At 36.3% G+C, this 14,883-nt stretch overlaps 1 protein-coding gene across 4 annotated transcripts in view; it reads left to right on the forward strand.

Annotated features, from left to right (window-relative positions):
• NCAM2 (neural cell adhesion molecule 2) overlaps nt 1-14,883 on the forward strand; it is a 557,648-nt gene that overhangs the window by 217,654 nt on the left and 325,111 nt on the right. The window contains exon 1 of one of the 4 annotated variants that reach the window (XM_063720864.1): nt 158-576. The exons of the other annotated variants lie outside the window; for them this stretch is intronic. Within the exon in view, the coding sequence (XP_063576934.1) occupies nt 447-576 (130 nt within the window). The 5' untranslated portion in view covers nt 158-446. Of the gene's footprint in view, nt 1-157; nt 577-14,883 lie in introns of those variants that run through there. 4 annotated transcript variants of the gene reach the window in all.

Here is a 14,883-nt window from a genome sequence, read left to right on the forward strand (position 1 = left end):
CAAACTTCAATGTGCAATACATTGTTTTCTCTTATCTCTAATCAAATACATGTTACATTGAGACATTTTATTAGAAAAATGGGTTAATTTGGCAAGACTGTATCCATTGCTAAATATTGCCTCTTTTGTACTTACTGAACTTAGGCAATAGATTGAAAACATAAAAGGTTAAAATACAGTGTTTATTTACAAACGGAAATAATTCTAAACTACCTGATCATTTGAGGTTCATAACCTGAAAACACTTTAGTCACCTAGATTCTATAAGCTGAGGAATTAATTTATTTAACAATTTTCAAAATACTGAGATATTTAAGAGCACCAGGACACTCCATGACATATTTACTGTAAGAATTCTTCATGAAGTACAAGTAATTAAAAACTCAAGGAGTGTAAGAGACTTAAAGAACAATTTCTTCTTTCAGAGTTATTTGAAGAGTACCACGATGGTGAGATCTGATTCAGGAGGACAAGTTTACCTTGGTTATCACAACAGGCAAGGTCTCTTTGTTGACTGGAAATACAGCGAAGCACTTTATCTTGAAGAAGGGCAACCAGAGACTTATTATAGGTCAGGTCAGCTGGACCGTTGCCCAGGGCTGTAATCTATAGGGAATGTCAAAATGTCATTAAAAGGCAATGGGGTGGAGAACATCTTATTTACTAGAACTCCCCTAGAGGGAGAATGTGTCTTGTAGTTCAAAGGGATACTTTGATAAATTACCAGTGGTGTGGGGTAAGGCAGAGGAGGGGGAGAGTTGGGAGGGTTGGAAATGGGAGAAGCCACTAGACTGGATGCCAAGGTAGCTTCCATATAGGAGAAGTACAGGAGTTTACTAATACTGTCCCCAAACACACACACACACACACACACACACACACACACACACGGGTTAGTATTATCAAGTATTTCCACCAGCAATTTATTTCATAAATTGCTAAATACATTTTAAGAATCTTAAACTCTGTACTAAATAAACCTACAGATTAAATACTATTTTTAAAATTATACCTTTATTTGGATTCAGTTCCAAGGTCAACACCATCTCCTTCCCGAATATGAACTTAGCAGTTCTTGAGCCATTTCATCTAAAAAGCACAGAAACTTCTTGCTTAACAAAAGCGTGTCTGACTTCCAGCAAATTATTTTTATTAGGAGAAACAAAATACTGTGCTATTTACCAGGAACTGTGATACTTCATTTATACACACACTTTATTTAATCCTTACCATGACCATAGATGACTTACATATGCTAAGAGCCAGGACTCTAGTCCAATTCAAATCTGTCTGACCCCAGAATCCTTAGCATTTTTTATGTGTTTCTGGAAATAGCCTTACCATAAACCGCAGTTGCACTTTTTACCACCTAATGTGTTAGTGGGAATTATTTTATTATTTCTTTCAGTTACAGAAAATAACTAGGCTAAGTATACTGAAATATGGAATACATGCTGCAGGAAAAACAAACAACACAACAACAACAAAACAAAACAGAAAAACAGGGCACACGTTTTCCAAAAGAACAACTTGGTCCAACATTGAAGTGCTGTTAGTTTGCTCTATGCTGTGGTCACTGCTTCTTTCCACATGTCCCTTTCGTTTATTTCTCTCATGGAATATTGGCTTCCTTTGTTCCTTATCTCCTATGGTAGAAATATACTGTCCACTGCAGCCTGAGAGTTTCTGGCCTGGCTTGACTATACGCTTCTGAGGATAGGAACTTGTCAAGTCCTGTTAACCCTGATTCCCAATTCTTTACCTCAACTACTGGCAAAGATTTGGAAATCTGGATCTATTGTACATTGGTGATGGGAATGTAAAATAGTTCAGCCACTAGTGAAATCTGTTTGGAAGTTTCTTATAAAACTAAATGTGCAAATACCCATATAACCCAACGATTTCATGCTTGGGCATATATTCTAGAGAAATGATAGCATACATTCACACAAAACCTCTACAAAAATGTCCATAGCAGGTTTATTTGTAATAGCCAAAAACTGGAATCAACCCATATGTCCTTCAAGAGGTGAATGGTTAAATAAACTGTAGAGAATACATATCACCGAATATTAGTAATAAAAAGTAATAAACTAAACTTGCAACAATTTGGATGAATTTTCCGTGAATTATGCAGAATGAAAAAATCCAATTCAAAAAAGTTGTATATTGTATAATTCTACTTATCTAAAATGTTTCAGACGGTAACATTTACGAGATGAAGAACAGATTATTGGTTGTCAATGGTTAGCGACATCAGAGGGGCAAGTGAGAAGGAAATGAGTGTGAGTACAAAATGGCAAGAAGAGAGATCCTTGTGATGTTGGCAGTGTTTGGTGTCATGCCTGTGACTATGGTGGTAGACATGGAAAGATGTACAGATGATAAAATTGTAGAGAGATTAATACACACACCCATACACACGTACAAATGAATACAGGTAAACCTGGGGAAAGCTGACTAAGATAGGTGGGTCATATCAGTGACGATATCATGGTTGCGATACTATAGTTTTGCAAAATGTTATCACTGGAGGAATTGGACAAAATGTACATGAGGTATCTCTATATTGCTTCTTATATTGGTATGTAAATCTGCAATTATCTGTGCTTTTTTTTTTTTTTTTTGAGATGGAGTCTTGCTCTGTCACCCAGGCTGGAGTGCAGTGGCGCGATCTTGGCTCACTGCGAGCACCGCCTCCCAGGCTCACGCCATTCTCCTGCCTCAGCCTCCTGAGTAGCTGGGACTACAGGCACCCGCCACCACGGGGGCTAATTTTTTTTATTTTTAGTAGAGATGGGGTTTCCGTGTTAGCCAGGATGGTCTCGATCTCCTGACCTCATGATCCGCCCACCTTGGCCTCCCGAAATGCTGGGATTATAGGCATGAGCCACTGCGCCCGACCTATCTGTGCTTTTAAAATGTAGATCACTAACTAGTTGTCCCCCAAATGAGTGAATGTATGAATGAACGAATGAGTATTTAGTTGCCTGTTAATCTATAAGGAATTATGACTCATCTTCTTTTTTACTTTTTAATTGATGACCTAAAATTACATTTAGATTTGCTAGATTCATTCATACCAGCTATAGCAAATAGAAAGGGGAGCATTTTTCTAATGGTAATGACATGGATAGTGTATTTAACTTCTAACGTTAATACTAAGTTTTAAGGGGGCAACTATTGACTAAAGGTTAAGCTAGAGTTTAAATTATTTTAGAGCTAAAGTCACAGTTTTTGATAGATGATTCCCAATATTAAACAGATTTATGAATAGCATTATAATATTGGTAAGTTATTTAATATGTGATATATAGTTCATGATCTCTTACCAATGTACTAGGAAACTACATTGCCCAAATTCTGAGTAATGCATACTTTATCAAGAATTTTCAAGATAAAAGCACTGGGTAGATGCTATTAGGAATAATGCTTTAGAGATATGTCACATTACAGTATTTTTATGCCTTTTACACCTAAAAGGAATCCTGTTCTTCTGTCTACGGTTCTCCAAAGACTCAGGCCCATTTGAAAAACATTCTGTTAGTATTCAGGTTTTATATGAACATGGCTACCCATTTTGTTATAATGTTATATTAACATATGGATATAACATCAACTGAAAACATAAAATAACAAGTTATACTCCAAGTACTTATAAAGAAGTACATAATCTGCTCTTTGATATCTCTTATAAAATAAAACCTGCCTAATGTAAACATACACATAGTATTTAGGGGTGATAGGAGGACGTTCCAGGCCTTCCAATCATAGACCTTTTGATCAATTCAGATCAACATAACTGAATATTTAACAACCACATTTTGACGCTTGACAGTAAGTACACATTTTTTCCTTGAAACCTTTGTGATTCATTTTGGAGGACAGTACCTGAACACCAACTTTTACTTTAAGTTCAACCTGGTAAGACATAACAAAACTAAATTCTAAATGTTTATTTTTGTTGCTTCTCTGAATGAATTTCACTCATACTAAAGATGTGTAGGAAGTTGAGCTCATGGTGTTGTGTGGGAGTATTTTGTGCTTTCCACTTATTTTTGTGTAGCTTTCCAGTTTTTGAGAATTACAGTCTTTCCAAGTAAAGAATTTTATGAAAAATGTTTGTAGATTGAGATTGTTGAAATAAGCATGGTAATTACCCATTTTCTGCATTCTTTAGTAATGTCAGTATTTCTAAATAGCAAGCTCCATTATTCTTTCCATGATATCTCATTTTGGAGAAGCACTTATTAAATTTTGCAAAGCTTAGTGAAAACTTAATTTGAGTAGGGTCACATATGTAATATGGGTGCCAGGATAATTGGCCAATTAACTGCAATGCCTTAAGATTTGATTTCTTCTTACCAATCCAAGTAATTGTCTTTAACTCCTTAGGGACTCCTAAGTGGTGTTTCTTGAGAAAATACAGGATGTGCTATCAGCACAAGGCTTTATAAGGAAGAACTACTTACAATCAAGTTTTAGACCCTCAAATATATTTGACATGTAATTTGGGCAGAGATAGTCAATAAATAAGTAGTGTGTTTTGACTGTGTGCTAGACATTTCTCTGGTATCAGGGGGAATAGATATATATATTCCATATATATATACACACTATATATACACATATATGTAATATATATACATATAGGTATATATGTGTATCTAATATACTTATATGTATATATATGTGTATATATGGTTGAACAGAATTATTACTGCCTCAAATACAGCAACAAAAATGAAAAGGAAATTAGGATTGTCTTATTAGAAGGACTTAAACTCTGATATAATTAATTTTAGCTTAAAGTAGTACTAAAAGACACTCTTGGCAAGTGGAGTGATGTAATCCTGGAAATATGCTGATTTTAGAAGTCTTTTGAATACATTTAGGGACATGAAATATTGAAGGTCAGAGGCTGGTACTGAAGTTTTACTGATCATTTCATTTGTGATGATCAAAGCCTTAAAAAATTGTGACAGTGGAAATATGGTGCTGTATTGGGAGCCAAACCAGATGCTCCATGACTAGTGAAGTTATATGCATAAAATTATCTGTATATGCATGTGCTCATCATTATGCAAAGAGTAAAGCATACTGCATCAGAACCTTTCAGAATACAATGATTTTGGCAATGCTGTATGGAACACAGTCATAGAGATGTACTCATGTTAGAGCAGCAACATTGTTGAGGTATTTGAAGAATACATATAAAGATCATTTTTAACACAGAAAGTTTACTAAATAATAATTCTTAAATGTTGCCCTAATAAATAGAGTTCATACATGTTTTCAGTCTCTTCAAGAGTATATATGTGCCTGTAATCCCAGCACTTTGGAGTCCGAGGTGGGCAAATCTCTTGAGGTCAGGTGTTCAAGACCAGCCTGGCCAACACGGTGAAACCTCACCTCTACTAAAAACAAAAATGAAAACAAAATTAGCCGGGCGTGGTGGTGCAAGCCTGTCATCCCAGCTACTCGGTAGGTTGAGGTAGGAGGATCGTTTGATCCCGGGAGGCAAAGATTGCAGTGAGCCGAGATCATGCCACTGCACTGCAGCCTAGGCGACAGAGCAAAGATTCCTTCTCAAAAAAGTAAATAAATAAACAGAGTAAACGCGTGCGCGCGCGTGTGTGTGTGTGTGTATATGCATGCATGCCTGTGTGTATGTGTATGTGTTGTAAGATGTTTGATGAAGATTCTTTTCATGAACAGAAAAGAAACAGTATTGTTTAACTCCTTTTCCTGCCTGTTTCCACTTGGATGGGAAAATATATAAATAGTACGGTAACAGGAGAGCTAAAATTTAATATGAGCTGAATTCGAATGCTGATAAAATATTCTTTTATAACTAAAATAGTCACTGTTTAAGGAGCTTCAAGGAAAGCTAGACCTGTTCTTTCAAAGACATGAGACAATATATTTATCAGGACTTTGGGTCTCAGTTTTACTGTACCCAAGGCAATTTTTGACATGTAATTTGGGCAGAGATAGTCAATAAATAACTAGTGGCTTTTGACTATGTGCCAGGCACTATTCTGGGCAACAGGAAAATATCAGATAGTCAAAATCCCAGACCCTTAATTATCTGGCACGAAGAGTCTCTAACATCTGGGAAAGAAAATACAACAAAAAACAGAAGTAGAAAAATCACAGTGAGTAAATGGAGTATGTGGGGGGGAAGGGTGGATTAAAAACTAGAGCAGATGTAGGGTACTGCTGTGTTTTCAGGGATCATAATTAATCACATTTTTTCTTCCCCTGTGAGTTACAAACCAGCTGAGAAATAGACATGGAGTTGGACAGATGGAGAACAAAACTTTAGCTTTATTACTGCTAAAACTGGTTGGAAGGACATGACCTAGATACGTGGCCACAATCTGGTGTTCTAATACTTGCTCTCTGAGTTGAACTTCTCCATACAAAACTACAGCTTGCCCCAGTAGCATTACTGTGAGATTAGGGAACATAGCCAAATGCATTGTCCTGTCCTTAGCCAGGGGCTGAACCACACATGCCCAGTTCCTTCTCTCTAGCTTATCAATTATATCTCATCCATCCTGATTATGGTGAATAAGGGGGTTTAAGGATAGGTAGACATGTTGTTTCAATACATGACCTTGGTTAGGATTTGAATGAGGATTTCTTTCCTCTGGAAATATGAAGAGAGTTTGCTTCAGGTTCCCTTAGGTACGGGTAGGAAAACCCTGGGTAATAGGCCAGAGCTACATGACACAAATTAAAAGAAAAAAAAATCATAAGGTCTTTAGCAAGTGTCTCCTGGTTGAAGCAGGTAACTTGGAAACCTTGGTTGAAGTTTTGTCTGTTAACTCAGGGCAAGTGATTATCTTTGGCAATCATAAACTCCCCAAAGAAACAAAGCTGTTTTTTAAGCTTAGAAGGACTAGCAGTGTAATGATTGAAGGTATAAGGGGTATACATAGCACAGGATAAATGCTGAGGGTGCCAGGGAGTTTTTCTCTGGGTAGAAAATCCAGTTTTTGCTGTCATGGTATGTGAGACAGTCAGACAAGAAGTAAAGAAGTGAACAGTATATCTGATATTTGATCACAATCATAACACACCATACCACCAGGTCTTTGCTATTGCTCAGTACAAGCAACACTTATGGAAAATCAATGCTTAGGTAAAGTACATATAGTGGTCTAAGTCTGTGCACAGACCCTAGAGCACAAAGTCCAAAAACAAGAGCATTCAAGACAGCCCATCTAGCCTAGAAACATAGAATAAAGATTCCTAGTGAGTATATGTTACTGGTACCTAATTAATATTTGGGCATACATTTTTATTTCTCAGATTTACTTAATTATGTCTCTGTTGCAGAAGTGAAAGTTTGAAAGGTGCTATAGAAATGAAAGAAAATCTTAAAAACTAGTTTCTACATGTAGTAGGGAGAATTCTGAAAGTGGTTTCTCAAGATTCCCATACTTTGGTTATTCAGTCAGACACAAATCTAGGTACTGCTAGGAAGGGACTTTGAAGGTAGAATTAATTAATTCAATAATTGATTTTAAACTAGGGAGATTATCCTGGATTATCCAGGTGGGTCCAGTGTAGTCACATCAGTGTTTACAAGCAGCAGAGGAACCTAATGGGTCAGTCAGATAAATGCCTCAAAAAATAATGGCAGAGGCGCGTTGATGCAGAAGGGGAGGGCGGAGGGAGTCAAAAGTAAGAGAAAGACGCCACCACATCTGCTAGCATTGAAGACGGGACCGAAAACGGGATGGAGGTGGCTTTGGGAAGATGACAGGAATCACAGGCTGAATGCTGGGAGGAAAATGGAAACCTCAGCCCCACAACCACATAGAACCAAATTCTGTAAACAGCCATAGAATCTCCAGAATGAAATGCATTCCTGTCAGCACCTTGATTTTGGCCCTGTGCAGAGGGCTAGCTGTTCGGTATTGTCCCCATACTTGTGACTCACAGAAACTGTGAAATAATAAATGGGTGTTGTTTAAGCTAGTAAGTGTGTGGTCATTTATTATGGCAAAAATAGAGAACACTTTGCACAAATGCGTTTAGGATATTCTATTAGGTAGGGCTTACTTGGACTTGTGAGCATGGCCTATGAGCTGATCCAAGAGCTGTTCAAACAGTCCAGTGCATAGTAAAGCTAAGTTACCAGATTCCATCTAGCATATATTGCAATAGAAATAAGAGAATTAGCTCTCACTTTAGAGGTTTGCAACCAAGTATACTCTCCGAAAGCTCAGTTGGTGTTCAATACGGAGGGCCACAAACTAGATAGTGAATGTTTAAGTTAAAGGTTGTGGTAGGCAGAATAATGGCCCCAAAGATGTCCATGTGTCTGGAACTGGTGATTATGTTATATGTCAAAAAATAATTAAGGTTGCCAATGGAACTATAATTGTTAATCCTCTGGTCTTAAAATAGAAAGATTATTATATAATAAAAATTAGGTGAGTCCAATGTAACCCCAGGAGTCCTTGAAATAGTTTGAGTGAGATATAACTATGGAAGAAAGGCAGAGATGTGCAACTTTACTGACTTTGAAGACTGGAAAGAGGCCTCTATAACCTGGAAAAGGCAAGGAAGTGAAGTCTCTACTAGAATCTTCAGAAAGGAACACAGCCCTGCTGGCACTTTAATTTTAACTGCTGGGCGCAGTGGCTCATGTCTGTAATCCCAGCACTTTGGGAGACCGAGGTGGGCAGATCACCTGAGGTCAGGTGTTCAAGTCCAGCCTGGCCAACATGGTGAAACCCTGTTTCTACTAAAAATACAAAATTAGCTGGGCATGGTGGCACATGCCTGTAATCCCAGTTACTTGGGAGGCTGAGGAAGGAGAATCACTTCAACTCAGGAGGTGGAGATTGCAGTGAGCTGAAATCGCGCCATTGCACTCCAGCCTGGGCGATGAGGGTGAAACTCTGTCTCAAACAAATAAATAAGTAAACAAAATAAAAAATAAAATAAATAGGTAAATGAAAATTTTACCCCAGTAAGACTTGTGTCAGACTTCTGACGTATGTCAAATACAAATTACAAATTTGTGTTGTTTACCAAGCTTGCCCAACCCGTGGCCCACGGGCCCCGTGCAGCCCAGGATGGCTTTGAATGCAGCCCAACACAAATTCATAAACCTTCTTAAAATGTTATGAGATTTTTTTCTTTGCAATTTTTTTTAGCTCATCAGCTAGTATTAGTGTTAGTGTATTTTATGTGTGGCCCAAGACGATTCTTCTGATGTGGCCCAGGGAAGCCAAAAGATTAGACACCCCTGGACTTGAAAGCCAACAAGATTGTGATAATTTGCTTCAGCAGCAAATAGAAAACTAATACAAAAGTAAGTTGGCTTAAGTACAACTTAAATTGTTTCCACTCAATTTAAAACATTTACAGTCACATGACAGTATTTTAGTCAATCATGGACTGCGTATATGATGGTAATCTCATAAGACTATAATGGAATGAAAATTTCCAATCACCTAGTGTCACTGTAGACTTTATTACATCATAGTGAAAACACATTATTCACATGTTTGTGATGATGCTGATGTAAACAAAGCTACTGTGTTGCCAGTCAATAAAAGCATAGCACATACCTTTATGTATACTGCATAGTACTTGATAATGATGATCAGTGTCTTTGTTATAGGTTTAGATGTTTACTACACTATATTTTTATCATTATTTTAGAGTGTACCTTTTCTACTTGTTAAAAAAAAGTTGACTGTAAAACAGCCTCATGCTGGTCTTTCAGGAGGTATTTCAGATGGCAGTTACCATAGGAGATGAAAGTTCTATGCTTGTTGTTGTCCCTGAAGACCTTCCAGTGGGACACGGTGTGAAGGTAAAAGACAGTGATATTGATAATTCTGATTCTGATCCTAGGTTAATGTGAGTGTTTGCATCACAGTTTTTAACAAAAAAGATTAAACAGTTAAACCTAAAGAACTTTAAAAGTAGAAAAAAATCTTATAGAATAAGGTTATGAAGAAAGAAAACATTGATGTACAGCTATACAATGTGTTTGGGTTTCAAGCTATTACGAAAGTCAAAAAGTTAAAAACACCTTTATAAATTAAAAAAAGTTACAGTAAGCTAAAGCTAAATTATAATTAAAAATAAAAATATTTTTTATAAGTTGTTGTAGCCTAAGTATACAGTGTATATAAAGTCTACATTAGTGTATAGTAATGTTCTAGGCCTTCACGTGCACTCACTGCTCATTCATTCAGTCACCCTCAGCAACTTCTAGTCCTGCAAGTTCTATTCATGGTAAATGTCATATACAGGTGTATCATTTTTTCTTAATTTTTGTACTGTGTTTTACTGTATCTGTTCCATGTTTAGATATGCAAATACTTATTATTGTGTTATGATTGGCTGTAGTATTCTGTACAATAATACGCTATAAAAGTTTGTAGTCTAGGGGAAATAGGCTATACCATATAGCCTAGGTTTGTAGTACACTATAGCGTCTAGGTCTGTGTAAGCAAATTCTATGATGTCACATAATGATAAAATTACCTAAGGACACATTTTCCAGAAGGTACCTCCATCATTAAGCAATTCATGACTGTATTTAGTTCAGCTCCTTCAATGAATTATTCCTCTTATTTCATCCGTTTCATGTATTATACTCGACCTCCTAAATCTATTTCAATTCCAATAATTCTTCAAAATCATACTCCTATGTATTTCATAATTTAATGTGCCCATGAATCACTTTGTTATTATCGTAGAATGTAAATTCTGATTCAGGCTGGGGTGGGGCCTTAGATTCTGCATTTTTTATAAGCTGCTGGTACACAAAGCATACTTTGCTATCCTGAGCTGATAAGATTGCCACAGGTGGCACTAAAGACATAACTTGTTTTATTACACCTTGCTAATATTGCTCTTGACAGATATTTCATATTTTACAAATTGAATTTTTGTGGCAACCCTGCCTTGAGTAAGTCTGTCAGTGCTATTTTTCCAGGGGCATGTACTCACCTCATGTCTCTGTGTGATGTTTCGGTAATTCTTACAGTATTGCAGACTTTCTCACTAATGTATCTGCTATGGTGATCTGTCATCAGTGATCTTTGAAGATAAAATTGTAATTGTTTTGGGGCACCACGAACTGCACTCATATAAGACGGTGAATCCTTCAGTAAATGTTGTGTGTTCCTACTGCTTCATTCATTGGCCATTCCCTCATTTTCTCCCTCTTTTCTGGTCTCCCTATTCTCCAACACATAATAATATTGAAATTTGGTCAATTACCACCCCTACAATGGCCTCCAAGTGTTCAAGTGAAGGAAAGAGTCAAACAGGTCTCTCAGTTGAAAACAAAATATACAAGTGATTCACCAAATTTCCCAGGAAGTCGTGTGAAAAGACAAGATAGGCTGAAAGCTATCCTCTCATTTCAAACAGTTAGCCAAGTTGTTAACGAAAAGGAGAGTTATTGGAGGAAATTAAAAATGTTACTCCATTTAACACTTGGGTGAAAAGAACGAAAAACAGCTTTATTGCTAGTACAGAGAAAGTTTTATTAGTCAAGCTAGAAGATCAAACTAGTGGTAATATTCCCTTAAGCCATTGCCTAATCTGGAGCAATACCCTAGTATTATTCAATTTTGCAAAGGCTGTGGGAGCTAGAGAAGAAAAAGTTTGAAACTAGCAGAGGCTGGCACATGGAATTTTTAAAAAGAAGCCATCTTCATAAAAGTGTTAGGTGAATTTGGAAGTAGTGATGGAGAAGCTGCAGCAAGTTATCCAGAAGATCCAGATAAGATCATTGATGAAGATGGCTACAGTAAACAACACATTCTCAATGTAGGTGAAATAACATTCTATTGGTAGGAGATACCACCTATGTGACTTTCATAGCTACAGAGAAGTACATGCCTGGCTTCAAAGCTTCAAAGGATAGATGTCTCTCTTGGTGTGGGGCAGGGGGTGGCTAATGTAGCTGGTGACTAATTTGAAGCCAATGCTTATTTACCATTTTGAAAGTCTAATGCCCTTAAGAATTATGCTAAATCTCCTCTGCCTGTGCACATAAATGGACCAACAAAGCCTGGATGACAGCACATAGCTTTATAGCATGATGTACTGAATATTTTAAGCCTACAGTTGAGACCTACTACACAAGAAAAAAGATTCCTTTCAAATATTACTGATTATTAATTGACAGTGAATCTTGTCATCCAAGAGCTCTGATGCAGATGTACAAGAAGATAAATGTTGTTTTCATGCCTGCTAAAACAACATCCATTCTACAGTTCATGGATCAAGCAGTAATCTCAACTTTCAAGTCTTATTATTAAAGCAATACATTTCATAAGGCTATAGCTTTTATAGACAGTAATTCCTCTGATGGATCTGGGCAAAGTAAATTAAAAACTTTCTGGAAAGGATTCACCACTCTACATGCCATTAAGAATGTTTATAATGCATGAGAAGAAGTCAAAATGTCATTAGTAACAGGAGTTAGGAATAAGTTGATTCCACCCTTCATGGATGACTTGAGGGGTTCCAAATATCAGTCAGAATGTAACTTCAGATGTGGTGGAAATAAAAAGAGAAAGAGTAAAAGTGGAGCATGACGATGTGACTAAATTGCTGCAATCTTATGACAAAACTTTAACAAACAAGGATTTTCTTCCTATGGGTGAGCACAGAAAGTGGTTTCTTCAGATGGAATCTACACCTGGTGAAGATGCTATAAACATTGTTGAAATGTGGCAAAGGATTCAGAATATTGCTAAAACTTAGTTGATAAAGCAGCAGCAAGTTTTGAGAGGACTGACTCTCATTTTCAAAGAAGTTCTACTGTGGATAAAATGCTATCAAAAACATTGAATCCTATAGATAATTATTTTGTGAAACAAAGAGTCAATGGATGCACCAAACTTTATTTTGTCTTATTTTAAGAAATTGGCACAACCACCTCAATCTTCAGTAACCACTATCTGATCAGTCAGCAGCCATGAACATTAAAGCAAAACCCTCCACCAGTAAAAAAAATATGACTTGTTGAGGTTTAATGATTGTTAGTATTTTATAGCAACAAAGTATGTTTTAATTAAAGTTTGTACATTTTTATTTTAGACAAAATGTTATTGCCCACCTAACGGATTAATGTAAAGTATCAGCATAACTTTTATTTGCACGGGGAAACCAAAAATTTGTGTGACTCACAGTTTTGTGATACATACTTTATTGCCAAGGTCTAGAACCTAACCTGCAACTTCTCTGACATATGCCTGTACCTTCAACCTGCCAACCGAGTCCTACAGAAGCATCTCTATATATGTTAAGAAGTGGCTAATAATATATGTATATATAATTTTGTTAACCATTTCTTAAAACTACATTATATATATAATATATGACTGTATATCAAATATATGTGTTATATATATTAACAAAGACTCACTCTTGGAAAATTATGTAAACTAGAGACTCTAAATTTCTAACTTCCATATTGAGAAAACAATAATTGAGAACTTAAGTAACATTATCAGGATTAGATTTGCTTGTGATAATCTCCAAAACATTACCCTCAAAGTACCCACAGTACTAGGAAAAAATGCTTGGGTACTTTCCTGTTTTGTTTACAAAACAAACTTCTTGATAATTAGCGGTAACTAGGAAAATGTACTGAGACATGAAAATTTCTTCTATGTTGTACCTTTTTAATTTATGAGTTGTCCAATATTCAATACCAATTACAAAACCAAATGAATCTGTCTGATAGTCTGCCTTAGTGCAAAGATCTTCACTTCCTTTTGAAATTCAGAATTCCATCTTTACCCACAGTCATTATCCCCATGGAGAGGTACAGTTAGATGGTGGTTTATGAAATAACTTTCTGGTAATTCCAAGAGATTATTTAAATAAAGCAATGCACACTACTCAGTTTATTCTCTCCGTCACTCATCCTTCTTTCAGGTAATTCACATAATTTTGCTCGAGTCTCAACCCAAGATTTTCATTATTTTCAATCATAAAGGGGCTTTTAAAAAGCAGTATTTATGGTAGAACGATTTATATTCCTTTGGTTCTGTACCCATTAATGGGATTGCTGAGTCGAGTGGTAGTTCTGTTTTAAGTTCTTTGAGAATACTCCAAACTGTTCTCCACAGTAGTTGAACTAATTTACATTCCCACCAGCAGTATGTAAGTGTTTCTTTTTCTCTGAAACCTTACCAGAATCTGCACGTCAAATCCTGGTGACAAGCAATTTAATCGTGTAACAAACATACCCATGCACCCCCTGAACCTAAAATAAAAGTTGGAAGAAAATAAATACATAAAAAGCAGGATTTAAGTCTCATTCCAGACCCTAAAGCAGAATCCCTGGTGGTAGATCTAAAGCATTATTTTTGTTTGTTTTTGAAAGCTCTCCAGATGATTCTGTTAGTCTGTCAGCTCAGGGTTGAGGTTCCTTGGTCTCTAACGTCACTGCCTAATACAGTAACCACTAGCCAAACGTTAACATGGAACACTGGATGTTTCAGAGTTTGAATTGAGATGTTCTATAAATACAAAAGTGCACCAAATTTTGAAGATTAATGTGAAAAATGAATGTGAAATATCTCATTTAAATTTTGATCATCTATTGATGTACTAACAAGTTTTATATACTTGGTTAAATAAAATATTTTATTTAATTTCTCTTATTTATTTTTATTTTATTCATGTAGCTACCAGAAATTTTAAAATTATATATATGGCTCACACTTACGGCTTGTCTGAGATTTCTATCCAGGACTGGTCTAGAAAGGCATATACTCGTCTAATTCGTTAACTCACAGAGCACCTCTTTCTTCTGCTGTTATTTCACTTTTCCTTTTAACACACTTCAGTGTGCTAGATGCTCAAGTCGTCCTC

The sequence above is a fragment of the Pongo abelii genome, chromosome 22 (genome assembly GCF_028885655.2).
Source record: "Pongo abelii isolate AG06213 chromosome 22, NHGRI_mPonAbe1-v2.0_pri, whole genome shotgun sequence".
Taxonomy (NCBI): Eukaryota; Metazoa; Chordata; class Mammalia; order Primates; family Hominidae; genus Pongo; species Pongo abelii.